Source organism: Hippoglossus stenolepis, chromosome 5 (assembly GCF_022539355.2).
Source record: "Hippoglossus stenolepis isolate QCI-W04-F060 chromosome 5, HSTE1.2, whole genome shotgun sequence".
NCBI lineage: Eukaryota > Metazoa > Chordata > Actinopteri > Pleuronectiformes > Pleuronectidae > Hippoglossus > Hippoglossus stenolepis.
Genome location: NC_061487.1, coordinates 23,731,887 through 23,744,307, shown reverse-complemented (window position 1 = coordinate 23,744,307; position 12,421 = coordinate 23,731,887). Strand labels below are relative to the sequence as shown.

The 12,421-nt window shown below is 44.1% G+C and overlaps 1 protein-coding gene across 1 annotated transcript in view; it reads left to right on the top strand.

Moving 5' to 3' along the window:
* cdh13 (cadherin 13, H-cadherin (heart)) overlaps window positions 1–12,421 on the top strand; it is a 283,404-nt gene that overhangs the window by 246,943 nt on the left and 24,040 nt on the right. Inside the window, exon 12 of the mRNA XM_035155785.2 lies at window positions 1,685–1,827. Coding sequence (XP_035011676.1) covers window positions 1,685–1,827 — 143 coding nt within the window. The remainder of the gene's footprint in view (window positions 1–1,684; window positions 1,828–12,421) is intronic.

Sequence of the window (12,421 nt, the reverse complement as noted above, 5' to 3'; positions counted from 1 at the left end):
ATTATTAACGGTGCATTTAACCTCACAGCAGTGGCCCTTTCTGTCACAGTAAAACATATGTTGGTGAACAGTAGTAGTCGGTGGCAGGGAGAGTCTGTGTGTGTGTGTGTGTGTGAGCGAGAGCGAGAGGCGAAAGGTGTGAGCAGAGGTTGATTGCAAAGTCATTTCCCAAGGCTTTGTCGCACTCTGGTAGCTCAAGAGCTCCATTTCCAAGACAATTTGTCTACTGCTGAGCACTGCTGGCAGAGAGCGGCCGCGTGGTGAGGAAGCTCTGTATAGTACGAGTGTGTCTGTTTGTGTGTGTGTGTGTGTGCTTGAGAATCAGTATGTCTTTTATGCATGTGTAAATATTCTCACAGTTTATAAGAGTGTGTGTGTGTGTGTCTGTCTGTCTGTCGAGAGGAAAGTGGTGCACCAGAGCTTCCGAGTCAATTACTCGTGACATTATCACAGATGCAGGCCCCCGTCCAATCACCATCTAGCAGCCATCAGTGGCCGGCTGAGTGGTCACATTAGCGAGGTCGTGATCTGCTCTTCGGCTCGTTTTCAAGGCGATGCTAGCTTGGCTGTTCGCCCGCGAGATTTTTGGAGAGGTGCTCCATCATGTTCGAGCCTCAGCCTGGCAGGAGCTGCTGCTGCTGCACACACACACACGCACAGACACACACACAAACACACACACACACACACACACACACATAGAGAGGCTGTGCACAGGAAGTGACTCTTGGCCCATTTTCTCACCGTTTTCTTACTTACTCAGCAACGTTATTGCATCCATGACCATAACATTCCAATGTCTTTCAATAAACAAGTCTCTTAATTAAGATGTTGGGTTTTTGGACGTTAAATAACGATCTTCTGTGGCGTTCAAAGGCCGAACTGTCGATGGCAGTACCTTGTTGAAAAATGATTAAGTTGCAGTCTCCACCAAATATTAATGGATTTATTAATTTCTACCCCAAAAAAATGTTTTATCAGCCTAGCAGAGTGGAAAAAGAAAGTATTTAAAAGTAAATGCTTCGACACTCTTTGAATGTTACCCGTTATGTCATCTGGGGAAATTGCATCTTACCAATGCTACTCTGTGATTAAACTTCTTGTTGTTGATTTGATTTTGAGTATAAGCTTTTTATCTGGTATTGTAGCATCTTCTACATCCCTCACAAGAAACTCAAAGTTTTAATTTTTTTGGACTAACCTTCGTTTCCACTGAGAAAAAACTGCTCTTTTTCATAAAGACACATTGAAAAAGTGCAGAATTCAATAACTTGCCCTATGTCGGTTTATTTGTCAGCAACATTACACAAGAAGGTTGGGGTATGTGCCAAAAAAGATTTGGTGTGGATCCAGGATTTTCTTTAACATTGTAAAATATGATATAATTCATTGATCTTCATGGGAAAAAATCTTGAATATTTAGGGGACTGATATTTAGAAGTTTGTACAAGTTGGTGCAGCTTGATTGAATTTACTGTTGGGTGGTAGCAGAGGTATTTGATCTACTGCCATTCTTCCATGTGTGCACCATTCAGATTAAACCTATTGATGATATGTGATAATATTCTTATTAAATTATGTTATATAGTAAAGCCAGAAACAACTTTTCTACACGGTAGACAGTATATTTGATGTTACAGTTCTTATGTGGTCTAAACCTCTTTATTTTGTGACTTTGTCGCAGGTATGCTGTTCTGAGAGACCCAGCAGGCTGGCTGAGTGTGAACCCGGTCAGAGGAACTGTCAACACCTCGTCCTCGCTGGACCGAGAGTCTCCGCATGTCCACGACAACAAATACACAGCTGTCTTCATCGCCACAGACAACGGTGAGTCGCCGGTGCCACACAGAGTGAGAACTAGAGAAGGCAATTAAACACAAACAGAATGTGACGTGTTTAAAACCATCTTTAAAACCCTCAGATAAAAATATGTCCATTCGGATACTTTGATCGCTGATGAAATGCAACAGTGACAATCAATGAAAGGCTTTGGAAGTCCTGTCCTAAACTGGTTGGAAGGATGATATTCCCCAGAAAACAGGCATTTGATGCAGGGAGATAAATATAAGTAGAAAAAAATATATAATATAATTATACACATAAAATGGGCACTCTGAAACAAACTGTGAAACAAAAATAATTGAATCTCTGTGTGATGATGCTGCAGCTTATAACATATAGAGCCCTTGATGATGTGTGATTTGCTGTCTGTGGTGATGTGGTGTCGGTGCGGTGTGTTATTGTTCTATCTATCTATCTATCTATCTATCTATCTATCTATCTATCATCTATCTTTATCTATCCATCCATCATCCATCTATCCATCTATCTTTCCATCTATCCATCTATCTATCTATCTATCTATCTATCTATCTATCTATCCATCCATCTATCCATCTATCTTTCCATCTTTCCATCTATCTATCTATCTATCTATCTATCCATCTTTCCATCTATCCATCTATCTTTCCATCTATCCATCTATCTATCCATCTTTCCATCTATCTATCTATCTTTCCATCTTTCCATCTTTCCATCTATCCATCTATCCATCTATCAACCATGTTTTTATAAGCTACTTCTGACGGTTCAAGTGTTTTAAGAGAGTTAGTCTGAATTCGATAGCGATACAGCTCAATAGAGTGGCAGCGTGTCAACAATGTTTCCCGGATTCACTGTGATTTGCATTTTATAAAGAATTCCTCCTGGGCGTCGAGCGTTGGAGCAGAATCACGGACGTGTGGAAACAAAGCCGAGCTCTGTGCAGAAGTACAGTTAAAAACTTGGCAGAGCCTCGCGGTTGTCTGTTAGTCTGACCCGGCCACAGTGGAACTGTGATTGTCCCACGGTGACACTGGGATGCTCTTAAGTGCCGCTGCCTCTTTTGGAGCATATGGCGGCTGGTTGGCGACGTCAGTGAAGCTGCTGCTATGAGACCCTCCGTGGCACATGTGAAAGTGTCGAGAGCCCCAGCGCTTCTATCGTCTTTTTCTTTTGGCTTGTCTCCACATCTCATCATCTCCCTGTGTCTCTCTGTCTCTTTGTCCCTCTCTCTCTCTCTCTCTCTCTGTCCATCCTATCAATCTATCTGGTCTCCTGTGCTGAGGGAGATTTGACAGATTCATTACAGGAACTGAGGGATTCTATTAGCAGGCAGCAGAATAGAACTGTTGTGCTGGGGACTTCAGGGGGACTTGAGATAGATGAGCGTTGAAAGAGGAGTGAGGACGCGGCGGGAGACGGAGGTGGAGGAGGCGAAAGGGTCAAGGGAAGAGGAGAAAGGGACATGCGGGGAGATAACTGGAAAAAGATATAGAGCCAGAGAAGTGGTTAAGGGAAGAAGAGAAATGGTGAAGATTATAAGTGGACAGGGCAGAGAGTCGGATTAGAGCCGAGGGAAAGGCAGCGTAACACGACTCAGCCTGATATTATTTTACTTTTAAAGATGCATCATGTAACCTAATCATAATTCCCTGTCCTGTTAAGTTTGACAAGTTTCATCAATCAAAGCGAACTCCTTTCTTCAGTCTATGCACGAGCATATGGGATTTCTATCAGAGTCACTGTAATTTGTGATTGACATTCATCAATGAACCTTCCACCATCTGTTAAATGTGTGAAGACAACGACCCCGAATTTATAATTTTTTTTAGAAACAGGCCACTAATAGCTACACTTATCTTTTTGTTTGGTGCATGTAAAGTGAGAGCTGGGTATTAAACCTTCAAACCTTTTGATAAAGACTTAAAACACATTCCATGGAACTGATTATCAACAACTTTCAAGAACTGAAAAATTGGCATCAAAAGCTTTTTCATGGTTTCTGTCACCATCACTTCCTCATTGATGCAATTTTTTCTGAAGTTGCAGATTTTTTTTTTTACAGCTGCTTGTGTTTCGATCATATTTGACTTTCAAAAGACTTTGACTCCTTTGCTAAACAAGTTTGTATAAAAGTTATAAATAAATTGGGAAATCTACATTGTTGTACATAGTGTTTTGTCTCTTTCTGAGGAATTGCATCGGCTACTGGACTTGCTTGTGTTTCGTGAAGACATTTCACCTCTAATCCAAAAGTCCTCTTCAGTGACTAGCGGAAGGTTTCAGATGTTAAACCTCTGGGGATCGTTACCTATCTTGACAGTAATAATGTTAAACATGCAGGTCGTAGCTGCTGTATTGAGTTTGCAGCCATGCATATCGGCTCTGTGAGCTTGTTCTCATGCACAGCATTTGCTGAGTTCGATGCATCAGCACAGGGACACTACAAACATGCTGATTTAAGCAGGTGAAGCGTGTTTAACGTGGTCACCGTCTTAGTTTAGTGCGTTAGCCTGCTAACCCAAACACATGGTGAGTGCAGCTAACGCTAATGAGTGTTATCAGTTTTGCACGGTTGGTCTCGTACCAAAGAACGAATGTCAAACCGTCTAAAGCATTTGTGACAATCAAAATTGGGTCTTTCCAGGGTTTGACTTTCACATATGAAGAAAATAGCAGGAGGTTGTTCTGGTCGGACACGTTCACAACAACAGGAAAGTGTCTGGAACATTTGGCCCAGGTGGCTTCTGGGTAGAGCATGCAGGAAGCAGGACATCATATTTAAATGACCCCTGTGGAAATTGTCCCTTTTTGCCATAAGCTCGCAAATCGTTGTCTTTTCAAGTTGAAATCTGCATCTTCTACGTGTCTTTGTCATCCTGAGATTTTTGTATATTTTGTTGTTGTTGTTGTTGTGTGTCTGTCGCGTGTTAGAAATGTCATCAAGGCGCCAACTCAATATCCTGCTGGAGTCTCACTTTTTACTTAGGGAGAATATCAGGAGCAACTGCCTCTGACATTTGCATTCTCACATTCACCAGATAACATCCGGAGAGTGTTTGGAGTTCAGTGCATGTCTGAAAGCAGATTTTTTTTAATAAAACATTTGATGTCCAAACAACATTTACTGCCAATCCATCTGGTTGATGGTGAGATATTTCACTGGGTCAAAGCTTTGCCCTCCTGATGGAAGTAGAGAGAAAGTCAGGTGATTGACGAACTTATTAGAATTCAACCCCTGAAGATTTCTTGTTTATGATTCTCTAGTTACATTAGATATAAAGATAGATTAGATGAATTTACCTTCATGCCGCGTGTTGCTCCTTCAGGCCTTTCCTCTATTACCTCTAAGTTACCGACATGTAAGCGAATCCAAGCATGAAAATCCCAGCACTTCAACCTTTAACAACTTGCTGTGTCAAAGCCAGCGTGCATGTGGTTGCAACGTGGGCAGAATGCTGATATCCGCTTGACCCCCGCCTCACCTCCTCTGCTGCACGCTCAGTCATCAGCGGGGCAAATTCGCTCCTTCCCCACGGCGATCTGCTCAATGATTGTATGACAACCCACAGACTGTATGTAGACTATCAACAGGATATCGATCGACCACTTACAATCTTCAATACATATCCACTCTGCACTGGAGAGGCTGAGAGTGAGAGAAGGAGAAAGAGAGCTTTGTCAAACAGAAAGGGGGACGTCAATGGAAAGTGTGTAGAAATATATATATCATCTTCTAGCTATGTCATTGTACTTGACAATAAAAATCGACTGCGTCAACTACAAACCTATAGTTTTCACTTTCTCAACAATAGTTCCTGAGATGACAAATAAACTCCCAGTAACCGTACATGTAGTGGAACTGAAACTAGGTTAAATACTACTGTACCTCCTTTGTCAATGGCTGGTCCTACGGCAGTTTCAAGGGTTACGAGTTTAAGAGTTGACCTTGTGCTCAAGTTTGGAAAAGGGAAATGCACTCTCGGTAAATGTTTTGCGTGGTTAGCACCAGATTGACTGCTACTCCTGGTTAACAGCATGAGGGTAGGTCAGCCGGAGCAGCCCTCCAGGCGGCAGCAGATGGTGAACAATGGAGCGAACATACGTAGCAAATACAGGAGCAGGAAGGAAGACATAAAGACGGCAATATAACAGAGGAGAGGAGAAGGAGGAGGATCTGACGTTTGAAAACATAGTGAACTAATGATAATGTTCAAGGTCGGGGTCATCTCAGCTGGAGGATTTGCACCAGTGAGTCTGTAGTCTGGAGGTATCACACTGTTGCCATAGCAATCAGCTGCACTTGCAGGAGGAGGCCACTGTTGTGTGCACGTCCACACAGAGGTGTGCGCACGGTTTGGTTTGGTTTTTGGTCCAGCGAAAAATAAAAAACAATAAACTTATATTTTCTTCTTTATTTAAAATAAATCACTAGTTTACTCTCAAAGTCTGTAGCTCTGCTGCAGCTGACTGCGACCTACTGATGAAGTACGTTGACGGAGGTAAATCAAACAATTGATTTACGGGGCTCGATTACTTCAACACGTCTTTAAACCCCGTGTTCTCACAGCAGCTTATTCACTGCTATCGAAACACCTTTGGCCTTTGTTATAAGAATGTGGACACCTGACCCAGGTGGGCTGGTTTCAGAGAAACACAGATTGCCTGCAGGGTTCGGGTCGGGCTCGGTTAGTTTTCTTTCAGGATCTGTTATTGTTTTGGTCCAGTCTGAATTGCTAGCAACAGGCTGCTTCAGCACCAGGCAGCGCTGGGTTTGCACCCACAGAAGTGGTTATTTTGTTTTAAGCATTATTTCGTGACAAATGTGCACCGAACCGAAAGGCCAATACCGAACATTTTTCGGTACAAATACATGAACAGTTACACCGCTGCTGTGCATGCATGTGCACACATATGTGTAAATCTGTTTATTTGCATGCGCTGGTGCTCACACTCCTCGCTACATCTGTGGCTGTGCACATTGTCTCCCCTGCTCCCGTCACGTGTTCCTGCTTTTGAGTAAATGACTGTGAAGCCACAGCTGAGTTTTGCCTGGGCAGCGACACTTGGCAGCCCGGCGGAGCGGCGCAATATTGTTTGAGCAGATATTGTTCCTACCTGAGCAGAGGGCTGTTTGTATAAACTCTCATCAGTAACTGCTGGTTGTGCACAACCAACAAATTCTCTTCTGCTCTCTGATTCCCCGTCGGGACGCCAGCTGTTCCCACATCTTACCCCCTTCTCCATCCCTCACATTAAATGATGGAGGATCTGTGTGTGTGTGTGTGTGTGTGTGTGTGTGTGTGTGTGTGTGTGTGTGTGGGTGGGTGGGTGGGTGGGTTAAAGTTGTGTGCTCATTCTGGTTTTTAATGTCTTTGTCCTGTACCTGCAGTGCCTCGCTGGCTTGCCCCTGTGTATCCATGGCAGTGTGTGTGTAAGTGTGTGAATGTGAGCATGGACGTGCGTGTGTGTGTGTGTGGTTTAATGTTTTCTCCTGCTCCTCATTTAAATGTTAAACCGCCTCCTGGTGGGAGCCATTTGTCATTGGGAGGCATGAATACATTATCAAAGCCCCAGTCGTCTGAAACATGGTGGCACACACATATCCGCACACACGTCCACACACACCCTCACACACGTCCACCCACACACCCTCACACACAGTCCTCGATCTCTGCTGCCACAGAAACTGCTATTAAAAACTCTTAAGTTATGCACAGAAGAACTGAGCAGTGTTTGCTTTGAAACACATGGACATAGAGAGTGGAGACCTCCATTTAGACTGTGTGTCTGTCTATCTGTGTCACAGCGAGACAACCGCCCCACAGTCAAAGGGAGCTTTGTTAATTACAGGAATATTAAGTATTACACACATACACACAGTCAGACCGAGCAGTGTGATAATTCCCAGCATCCACCACAGTCAGATTACATCCCCTCTGGTTTGAATCAAAAAGCAGGAGAGTGAGTTTGCTGAATTTTAATGGGTTACGAGACCAACTATTTAGTGCTCAGACGGATGTAAAATTAGATAAAACTTTGTGTGTGTGTGTGTGTGTCTGTAAATCTCACTTTGAGTGCATGTGGGGGTTTTTTTAGTGTCTTGCTGGAGGAGCCGTGGTATGAATCGAACTACTGACCTTTTAGTCAGTGGACGACTCGCTCTACCCACTGAGCCACAGTCGCCCCACAGCTGTGTGTGTGTGTCATCCTTTCTTCTCTCCGTCCGTCCCGTTCTTATGAACATATCTCGAGAACGCTTTGAGAGACTTTCTTTGAATTTGGCAATAACGTGCAGGCTCAAGTTAGACAAGTTAGACTCAAGAATAAAATTTATATAAAGCTATATGGAGCTATAGGAATTCAGTTGTGATGGTTAAGAATTGGGTCGGATAGGAAATGCATTGTATGCCATCGAGTATCCTCACTAAGATGGAAGTACATGTTTGTACGGTGTGTGCGTGTGTGTGTGTGTGTGTGCACAGTCCCACCTTTGTCTTTCCCTACACGTGTCTTCATCTTCTGCTGTGATGTCTGCCTCCGTGCTGCCTCATTGCCACACTAAGTGCAGAGAACCAGTGTGGTGCTTGTTGCCGTAATGGGCTGAGTAATTTCCCTGTTACAGGCCACGCACCGCCCAGATCCAATGGCTGCGCTGCTGAGTGTCTGTCATGTCACCAGCACGCAGCCCGACAGCCTGGAAGGCTAAATGTAGATAAATAGACTCCATGTTGCGTCTTTAGCACGCTGTGATCTCGCCGCCTCAAACTACAGCAGGGAAATAATAAAGTGTGAGCATGTCGGCCGAGTGCGCTGATATCCTCAGGCAATGAGCGGGGTACGGCAGAAGTTATTGTGAAGATGAATGTTAGTATTCACGCAGTCTTTTAGTTCTCCCACTTCTAAATGTGTAATGAAACTCTACTAAACTCTGATTTAGTTATTGATGAGGTAAAGTTTGATTAATAGACATTTTGGGACTGAGCTGTTAGCAGATGAAAGCGTTTTGAATGCAAGGAATCAGCTGTGCCTGTCTGCCGCCGCCGCCGTCTTCCAGAGAATCCATTACACCGGAGCCAAGAGAGTAGGAGCTGAAGTGCAGGATGTGTCTAATAGAAAGGTAAATATAGTAACCGGAGGCTGAATGCCTAGCAAACAAAAATAAAAATGACAGGATCAAGAAAGGAGGTGGATTTTAAAGGAAACAAAACGAGGCTGGAGGCTTTGTGAAGCAGCGTTTTGACCAAACCGGATTTATTTGAATTCTGGAAGTGTTTACTTACCCTCGTGTCGTCTTAAGGTCGCTTTCTCTCAATCTATACATCTCTCTCTCTCTCTCTCGTCAATCCCTTTATGGAGACAGCCAGACAGGGGAGCAGGTTAACCACCTTGCTGAGATGTGTTCTTGCCCGGCCAATCAATGATGACCCCGCGCGGCGGTGTTGGCACAAGGTGCTGCAAGCTCGAGGGGAGGGTTCAGGGCTGGGAATCAAGGCATCTTGACCCAGGATAATGGCAGTGTAATGGGATGTGCTCTGGAAAGCGCAGAGGATCTGAGCTCGATGCCATCTCACCTCCTGTTGCCTCTCCCTGTCTTGCCATACTGCCTCATTAACCCCAAACACACACTGTGTCCTCCTCACTTCAGCTCCTCAGCGCCACCTCTGCCTGTCTCTCTGCGTTTCTCTCCGACTTCTCCGGTCTTTCATTTTCTCGGCTTGTGGAGGAACCTCTCGAGGAAGTCGCCACCTTGTAAAGAAGCTCATAGTATGTCTGTGATTAAAGCATACCTGTGTGTTGCTTGCTGGGGAAGAAGCATCTCTCTTTCTCTGTTGTTGGCCATTATCGGGACCTGCCTCTCGTCCTTGAATACCGATTCATCTACGGATCAAAAGTTGTCGCTGCGCCTGGCACGCGAAGACAAACACGCCTCTGCCAGCTCAGCAAGAGAGCCCCAGTCTGAGTGCACTGGTACCAGACTAAAACACTAGTGTGGAAAGTGGCTGCATTAGATATGATTAATATTTTCGAAAGTGTCAGCACCCGGCGCATTTCTATCAGGACTTTCCAACGAGGGCTTCCTGAGCTGCTCTGGGTGTAGATTTAATGACAGAGATCCAAATGAAATGAGATTAGTGAGAAGGGGAGATGCCGAGGGATGGATAATGAAAGATGAAGTCGGATGATGGAATCGGGGAAAACACGGCTGATGCTGGATGTCTTTCACTTCATCAAGAAAAGTGCGTCATTAGAACAACAAAACTGTCAGAGGCTTAGTTTTCTGATGAAGAATTGAAGCCGCCATCTGTTTACGTCAGTGTGTGTGTGTGTGTGTGTGTGTTTATCTGTCTAGGCTGTGTGTTAATGGCGGTGGAGTGTGGTGTGCAGGGATTGGAGGGTGTTTTAAGTACACAGCCTCACGGTTTATAAGTTGCCGTAAGGGCCACCCCAATTAACACCTTCTGCATTTGAATCAGCAGGAACTGCTCAGTTACATCTGTGATATATCCCCCCCTCCCCCCCGTGCACATGAAACTCCCTAAATAACCCAACAAATACAAGCAGAAACAGTATGTAAGTATCAAAGCTGCATGGTAGTGTTTGATTTGGCAGTTTCAATACAATTTCAAGAGATATAGTTATGTTTTCTATGCCAAGACTCTAATACCTGTCTGTTAAATGTGAAACAGCAGAAAGCAGTTGATTAATTTAGCGTTAAATATGGAGTGTAAACAGAAACACTGCTCATTTACATCTGTCTGGTTACAAAAGAGTCAACCTACCCGCTGGAGCTGGTGAACCAGGAAATAGAGACTGAATTCCACAGTTATGGGGATTCCTGACTTTTGCTGTAGCACCAACAGACCAAAGTTTTAGATCGTTCTTTAAAAATGTCAATATATACAATTTGTGTTTGCATGAAAGTTTATACAGACATTCATGGCAACTAACTTATTCTCTTAACTTCAACATGAGGTTTACATTTGTTCTTTTAATGGTCATTTTGTATAGAGTCAAATAAGCATCATTCATTTTTAGAGCCAGCCAAATTATGTTTTGCAGCTTCAACAACACAGTGAACATCAGGGTCTTCTTCGGCCCCTGATTGGTCCGGTTGCCTTCTTCTGATTGGATGCTCAGTGGACAATGTCTTGATTGGAGGACATGTGCACCAACACATCGATGGCGGTATTCACAAAATAATTCTGCAGCTGCAAAAACACGATTTCATATCCACAACCTTACAAATGTTCACATTCAGAAGTGTGAATGCAGATTTGTACATGCACACGGCAACTGCAGGCTGTGCTAACATCATTTCAAAAGCTCAACATATTATCAATATAATAATAACATATTATTACCAAAGAGCTGTTAAAGTTGACTGACAGCTCGTCCAGCTGCGGTTGTCGCAAATCACGAGATGTCTATTCAGAGGAAATGCTTTGTCTCGTTTCTATAAAAAAAAAATGTTTTTCCTCAATTGCTGCTCCAGCAATGAGGATGTGCCGAGTGTCACTTGTCTTGTGTCCTCGTGAGTCATGACAGTGTGACAGTGAGCCAGCGTGCACGCCACCAAGACCCTGAAACCGAGGCAGCTAAATGCGAGTCGGCCATCATTCATTTTATCATTTTCACCCACGATTTTCCGTGAAAACGCCTCCTGTGAAAAGACTTGCAGACAATCTGGCAGAGGGTTGAGGGAAAGTGGACTTTATCGGGGGAATGAGGCTCAGGTGTTCAAGTCGGGGGAGAACAGGTGTTTGTGTCGGGCCTGTAATCGCTTTTGAATGTGTAACTAATTTGGGATCGTTGCTGTTTGTACAGTAGTTAGAAAGCACTCCACGAATTAAAAATGCAAAACTGTCCAAATAGAGCTTATAATAGTTTGAGCTTGGCTCTGTGAAAAGTGCGAGTTGAACAAACTAGATGATTAAAATGTTTCACTTGGACGTGGAAACACTTTTTATTTTTGATCTGGCGGCGTATCACAGTAAAAGAAAAAAAATCCTTCAGCAAAGTTTTTCTGGGGGAATGACCAAAACAAGAAATCTCTCAGGTGAGGGGAATTTGAGTGTTTAATGAGCACAAACGCAGCTTGCAGTGTAAGCCAACGTGAAGCCCTATCAGCACCGTCCTCCTCCAGTCGCCTGGTGTAACAGCCAGCGACCGATAACCCAAACTCTATTCTGAAAGTAATTTGCCAGACTAGCAGCGATGCACCTGTCCCCGGCGCGGCTCCTCTCCCCGAAGTCATCTCTCTTAATGACTCGTGCCTGTTGTAATTGGCTCTGGCTGGTTTCATTTACAGTTCTGATCAGCCAATCAGATTAGCGGGGTGTCATGTGATTTGTGTTTGCCAAAGCCGCCCCGGAGGAGGCTGATGAGTGATGGGACAGAATGAAGTGGGTTATCTGAAGAGAGGTTTTAACAAGGTCTGGGACTCCGGTCCGGTGTCAAGGTGGATAGTGAGAAACTGGAAAAATACAAAAGCAGACAGGGGCGTGTGTCCCTCAGCGTAACAGTGAGAGCTCAGTGGATTCAGGGAATAAGAATTGAATCTACTCAATCACCAGAGCGTGAGTGAATTGAGGCAGGG